Source organism: Brassica oleracea, chromosome C9 (assembly GCF_000695525.1).
Source record: "Brassica oleracea var. oleracea cultivar TO1000 chromosome C9, BOL, whole genome shotgun sequence".
Taxonomy (NCBI): Eukaryota; Viridiplantae; Streptophyta; class Magnoliopsida; order Brassicales; family Brassicaceae; genus Brassica; species Brassica oleracea.
This window is the reverse complement of record NC_027756.1, coordinates 15,130,869-15,138,328: the sequence shown is the minus strand read 5'-3', so window position 1 is coordinate 15,138,328 and position 7,460 is coordinate 15,130,869. Positions and strand designations below refer to the sequence as shown.

Genomic DNA, 7,460 nt, shown 5'->3' with positions numbered 1-7,460 from the left:
ATCAGATTATCTAGGGGTGGACCATCTTTATCTCATGTTTGTTTCGCAGATGATCTGATCCTATTTGCAGAGGCTTCGATAGCGCAGATTCGAGTAATACGCAAGGTCCTAGAGAGGTTTTGTGGGGCTTCGGGACAGAAAGTTAATCTGGAAAATCTGTAATCTTTTTCTCTGAGAATATTCACCGGGATCTAGCTAATTCGATAATTCATGAGAGTGGTATCAAAGGCACGAAGCAATTGGGTAAGTACCTTGGTATGCCAGTTCTTCAGAAAAGAATTAATAAAGAGACGTTTGGGGAAGTGATTGAGAAGGTTTCATCTAAGCTCGCTGGATGGAAGAGTAGATTTTTGAGTTTGGCAGGAAGGATAACGCTCACCAAATCTGTTCTCACATCTATTCCGGTTCATACGATGAGTACTATATCGCTGCCGATATCAACTCTAAACCAACTGGATAAGATCGCTAGAGGCTTTATATGGGGAAGTAGTGAAGGGAACAGAAAGCAACACTTGGTGTCTTGGGACGTAATTTGTAAGCCTAAAAGAGAAGGGGGACTTGGCATTAGGTTGGCAAAGGAGATGAATATTGCTTTATTAGCAAAACTTGGATGGAGATTGTTGAATACGGAGGATGCTTTGTGGGTCAAGATCCTGAGGAAAAAATTTAGAGTAGGTGAGTTATATGATCCAACATGGCTGATAGTTCAGGGGACTTGGTCACCGACTTGGAGAAGCATAGCGGTGGGTATCAGAGATGTGATTGTTCCGGGGACGCGTTGGATCTTAGGGAATGGTCGCAGGGTCCGGTTTTGGAAAGACAGATGGTTGTTAGACGAACCTCTGTAGAACTTGAGTATGGTGCACATACCGGAGCTGATACTAGAGGCAAGGGCTCGAGATTTATGGCAGAATGGAACTGGCTGGTTAACTCAAGTTATCATAAAGTTAAAGCTATCTAGAAATATGAAAACATCTTACATATTAGAACATAAAATTTCTTCTAAACGTATTACATTTCGGAACGGAGAGAGTATATGTTACATACTGTATACATCTCACTTTCAACTAGTAAAGTTAGTTTAAGAGATTAGTCTAGAATTAATATATAGTCTCCTAAGATTTGTTTTCAATTTTCAAATAAACCTTTCAAATATTTATTATGTTTTAGAGATTTTACGATATATCAAGAAATAATGACAAATATAAAGAAATAAGATAAGATCTCTCGGTCGACAAATAAGAAAATAGGTTTAGAGTTTGGCTTCACCTGAAACACAAAGGGGAGAGATATAATTAAATTTGTATCTTCTTAAAATTATATGAAAAACGTTAAAATGAAACTGTTGTATAAACTAAATACGGATGGAGCAGCTCGAGGTAATTCTGGTCTGGCTACTGCGGGAGGGGTTGTGCGGGGCGAGTACGGGACGTGGGAAGCGGGCTTTGCGGTTAACATTGGCATTTGCTCTGCTCCGTTAGCAGAATTGTGGGGTGTGTACTATGGCCTGTGCATAGCATGGGATCGTGGTATTCGGCAGCTGGAGGGTGAAGTAGATTCTGAAAGTGTGGTGGGCTTTCTTCAGACAGGGATTCATGATGCACATCCCTTGTCCTTCCTAGTACGTTTGTGCTATGGCTTTGTTTCAAGAGACTGGTTAGTCAAATTTTCTCACGTGTATAGGGAGGCTAATCGTCTAGCAGATGAATTAGCTAACTATGCGTTTTCTTTACCGTTTGGTTTATACTATTTTGAGTCGGTTCCAAAGCATGTTGCTCCTGTTTTGTTGGAGGATTGTAATGGGATGTCTAGAACTCGGCGGGGTTGCCTGTAGTTGTTGATTTATTTTGAAATAAAGTGTAGGAGACTCATGTCTCCTGCCGTTTACCAAAAAAAAAAACTATTTTTACCCTCATATTTAATGAAGGGTAAAAGACTTTTATAACCTTTTGATTAACTTTGACAAAAAAAGAAACATATGGTTAAGTAATATAAACTTAAAACATCAACTTTAAACCCTCAATCATCAACTCAAAACTGTAAACCCTAAACCACAAAACATCAACCCTAAACCCTAAACCCCGAAACATCAACTCTAAACCCTAAACCTTCAAATCTAAACCCTAAAACATCAATTCTAAACCCTAAATTAAACCCTAAACCCTATATTTTCTGAAATTGAAACCCTAAACCCTAAAACTCTAAACCTTCAAAGCTAAACCCTAAACATCAACTCTAAACCCTAAACCCCGAAACATCAGCTCTAAACCCTAAACCCTAAACCTTCAAATCTAAACCCTAAAAATCAACTTTAAACCCTAAACGTAAACCCTAAACCCTATATTTTCTGAAATTGAAACCCTAAACCCTAAAACTCTAAACCTTCAAAGCTAAACCCTAAACATCAACTCTAAACCCTAAACGTAAACCCTAAAACCTAAAACATCAACTCTAGGGTTTTAGGTTTTAGGGTTTAGGGTTTAGAGTTGAAGGTTAGGGTTTAGGGTTTAGAGTTGATGTTTTAGGGTTTTGGATTAATTTTTTAGGGTTTGGAGTTTACTTTTTAGGGTTTAGAGTTTACTTTTTAGGATTTAGTGTTGATAGTTTGGGGTTTAGTGTAGATGGTTTAGGGTTTAGAGTTGAATTTTAGGGTTTAGGATTTAGAGTTGATGTTTTAGGGTTTATAGTTGAAGGTTTAGGGTTTAGGGTTTAGAATTGATGTTTCGGGGTTTAGGGTTTAGAGTTGATGTTTAGGGTTTAGGGTTCGTATTTCAAAAAAAAAAGGTTTAGGATTGATTGTTTAGGGTTTAGGGTTCGTATTTCAAAAAAAAAGTAGGGTTTAGGATTGATGCTTTAGGGTTTAGAGTTGAGTTTTAGGGTTTAGGGTTTGAATTTCGAAATAGTATAATTCGAAAAAAAAATTAAAAAATTATTTTTTATTTTTTTAGATTTTTATTTATTTAAATATTTATTTATTATATATATATAAACAAGGGCTTGAGAGTCTTTTGCCACTTAATGAAGAAGGTATTGTTGAAAATATCTCTTTAGTGGTGGTAAAAATGAAAAGTGGTAGCATGAAAGTGGTAAACATCTAATTTTCCCTTTATATAATTATTAAAAAAATTATAATCAAAACTAAACTTAAATTTAGCTTCTAATTACACTTTGTGATAACTAAAATTTTAATTAACTAATTTCGAAAATATATTTTTAAAAGATTCTAAAAGATATTTGAAAGATTTTGTTAGACATTTCTTTAAGATATTCATTAGTATTTGAAATTAAAATAAAGATATTAAAATATATTAAAATTAAGTTATGTAAAATTTAATAATTTTTCCGAGGATTGTCCAAATAAAAAAATCACACATGAAATAAGTCATTAATTCAATTTTAGTAGTATAGATTATTTTAAAATCAATATATTTTTTTATTTTTGTAACAAAATTTATTTTGGAAACATTATTTTGTAACAATACTGATTTAAATAATTTTTGTTTTATTCTAGATTTGAAACATATCTGTAAACTAAATTAAGTTGAACCTACATAATAGAGAATTTGATATATAGTTATTAATTAAACCAATTTTGTATAAATGTTTAAATAATAAACCGAGTATAAATGTTTAAATAATAAACTGAATTGTTTTTCTTAACTTAGGGGAATACACATGCGTTAATAATAGTAGAGTAAAATCTTATATATACGATATGAAAAAAGATCAAATGTTTCATCTATGAAAGAATGTGTAAATTAGTTGTATTACATAGTAAAAAACATTTAAAGGTAAGACTTACAAGTGGTCTAAATTAAAAAAAAAAATCACATATAAAATAAATCACTATTTTTGTGCTAAATAGATAAGAAATTTTATTTTTAAATTAGAAATAGAAATGAATATTTATTTTTAAAAATATCATTTAAAATATTTCTTAAAATGAATTTTGAAAATTAAACCAATTTTTTTTAAAAATTGTCATTATCATTAAAATATTATTAAAAATATTTTATATAATAATTAAAAAAATTAAAATCAAAACTAAACTAAAATTTAGTTTCTGATTATATTTTGTGATAATTAAAATTTTAATTAACTAATTTCGAAAATATATTTTAAAAAATTCTAAAATATATTTGAAAGATTTTGTTAGAAATTTCTTTAAGATATTTATTAGTATTTGAAATAAAAATAAAGATATTAAAATATGTTAAAGTTAAGTTATGTAAAATTTAATAATTTTTCCAAGGATGGTCCAAATAAAAGATAACACATGAAATAAGTCATGATTTCTATTTTAATAGTATAGATATGAAAATTATCAATTGCTAAATATTTTTATCATATATAATAAAATTAATATATAAAATGTAAACCGTTTATTTTTTTTTGTCAGCTCAGTTTATATTTTTGAAATATATTTCAAAACATTTTCAAATATTTAAATTGGATGGAGTATATAGAATTCTAGGTTACAAACCTTCCCTTCAAATGCATATACATCAAATTGAACAAAAAGAAATACATATATACATACATCAAATAAGTTGCCAAAATATTGTTATATCTATCCCATTATAAATACTTTGTAAACAGCTTCCCGCTAGATTTTGGCTTAGATTTTGCTTTTTTGTAGCCAAAATATAGTTAGGAGGGGCAACGAATCCCAAAATATTTTAGGGGGGGGGATTATTGGGAGATGAATTTGTGAATTTTAAGAATCAACTGTTATTGGTTCTTAGATTTCAAAAATCTTAGTAGAATCCATTATTATTGGTTTAAGAATTTTCAAAATCCATTCAAATCTCTTGTTATTCAAAAAGTTTAGTTATTATTGATTCTCTAATTCTAACTAAATCTAGTGTTATTGGGAGATGAATTCTATTCATTTTTACTCGTAAGACTCAACTTTCAAAATATCATATGTATCCATGTGATTTTCAAATCCTTGTGATAAAAATACTAAAAAACAAAATAATCATTCTTACCAAATATCTATTATACCTTAAATCCAAATTATATGTTCAAAACTATAATTCATTACATTTATATACTTTTACATTTTTGAATATATAATTATTTTTAAAAATATTATATTTTAATATAAATAACAATTATTACATTTACAAATCTTAATAATTTTAAAATATTTTTTAAGAAAATAGTTTCAAAAAAAATTCGAATTTCAAAAATAAAATTTGAAAAAAATATTTTTTTTAAATAGAAAAAATAGAAATATTACTAAAATGTTTGAATTTGAAAAAATATATATAAAACAACTTTTTTTTTATTACTTATACATCTATATACCGTAATGGGTAAAATAGTCTTTTACATTTTTAATAAAAAAAAATTTGGTCATTTTCTTTTTTTAATGTTTTTTGTGACAAAATCTTTTAAAATGGATATTTAAGAAAATTGTTCAATTTTGTATGTATCAGCATTATTTTCTGTTTAATTTGTAAGCAAAAAATAAGTAATCGTGCTTTATGATTTAGAAAATAAATATAAAATATATTTATTTTACAAAAAATGATAGAAAAGAGGTAATACAAATTTATGAAATTTCATATCCGTTTGGAAATTCGCGAAAGAAAACGACTTTTTTAATTACCTTCTGCCGCAAGAAAGTCAGTCAAAAAGACCAATTGACCAACTTAATACACATATGCGATGATGTAACCTTTTGTTCCTAGAAACTTCTTTAATTCATCAAAAATCTTTTATAAGAATATAAAAATTCTGAGACCGAGAGGTTTGACCAATTATAACCCGGTTATAACGCTTCATTTCATCAGATCGTGTCAAATCCTTTAATCCAATTTTTAAATATTTTAGAAACGATCTTCTTTCCTATCATTAAACAAATATTCTTGTCGCGTCAAGACTTATAATTTCTTTTATTACAAATCTTGTATATTAATACCAAGGTCGTCTCTCTTGTCTGAATCAAATCCTTCCTAACCAAAAATAAAGCAAACAAAAACCCATTGAAACTCTCCTAATCTCGCAAGAACAGCACAAGATAAGAGAAACCAAAGGATCATCAACTAAAAAAGAAATGATCAGCCCATTTAGATCTTCATGTTCTTTGCCAAGAAAATCAAGAAAAGCGAGCAAGAACCCTTATTCAAATCGTGGACTTGACAAATTCTCTAAGCTTCTCTCAGAACTCGACGAGAAGAGGCAGAGCATCTACTCCAAGAAGCTAGATTCTGGAGGCCCGCCTCTTGTCCGATTCGTGTTCACAAGCTCCGGCGAGTGTGTCCCCGTCGTGATCAGACCATCTTACCTTCATAAACAAAAGAAGACCAAAGATGTTGCTCCTGCTGCTGCTAAAGTCAAAACAGTGGTCAACGAATCAAAAACAGAGGAAACGAAGAAAACAGAACTTGAAACAGAGGAGAAACAGAACTGCGTTTTGAACGAGAATCTGAAGAAGATCACGAGACCGAACCGGTTCTTGCCCGTGACTGTGATATTGGTTCTTGTTTTATTGGTTTTCTTTGGAAGATCTGTTGCGATTATGTGCACTTGTATTGCTTGGTACTTGGTTCCAACGATCAGGGAACAGAGCGGATCTTCCTCATACGCGATGAAGAAGAAAGATTTCGCTAGGAAATTGAGTATTGAAAACAGAGCATCGTTTAATCCAAGAACTGTTCTTAATCATTCTCCTAGCAAGTAGAATTTTCGTTTTTTGGCTGCTCGTGAAAATACCGCGTGACCGAGCAAAAACGTTCTTAAATTTATCTCCTTTGTTACGTTTTGTTTCTTGTCTTTTTCTTTCATAGTTGTTAATTTTGAGACGGCCGAATTACCAGAAAATTGTGCATCTTTTTCTCTTCTTTAGAACTCAAATGTTTATAGATGTAAATATACAATTGGACATTGTTCTTGGTTACATATCGTCTGCTGCCTACTGGAAACATAGCTTGCACATCTATATCAAAATACTGTAATAACTCAAGAAACTGATGATGATAATTTTTAAAAAAAATCAATTCATTCAGAAAAACGTTTTACGTCAAATGCATCATTAGATAGGGCTTTGAATAGTTTTGTAATTACAGAATTATAATACTCATGCATATCTACCGGAATTACGATTTGGCGTGTTCTTGGCTGCTGTGTTATCTACTGCTAGGTAGTTTCTTCGGTGAGGTTATCTACAATTTTACTTTGACTTTTGTGATTTTTCTCAAGTTTTGTTTTGAGTTTCCTGAGAGTTTGTATGATCTACATTTTTTTTCCTTAAATAGTGCCAGGAGCTACTACAGCGCAAAATTTACAATTATCGGAAGAATTTGCAAATTCATTATTTTGTTTAAACTCAAGTAGTAATTATATTTGGTTAGGAGCACCGAACACACGAGAATATAGTATTGATTAGGCCACTAGCGTGGGTTGTAGTTAAATTGTTTGTGATCTTGAAGTAGATTTAGAAATCACACTAA

General features: G+C 30.4%; 1 protein-coding gene across 1 annotated transcript; it reads left to right on the top strand.

The window, feature by feature from the left end:
• The first annotated feature begins 5,886 nt into the window (after positions 1–5,886).
• On the top strand, positions 5,887–6,911 carry LOC106319421. Its single transcript, XM_013757738.1, has one exon. The coding sequence runs from the start codon at positions 6,065–6,067 to the stop codon at positions 6,689–6,691; it is 627 nt and encodes a 208-aa protein (XP_013613192.1). The 5' UTR covers positions 5,887–6,064; the 3' UTR covers positions 6,692–6,911.
• Positions 6,912–7,460: the final 549 nt, after the last annotated feature.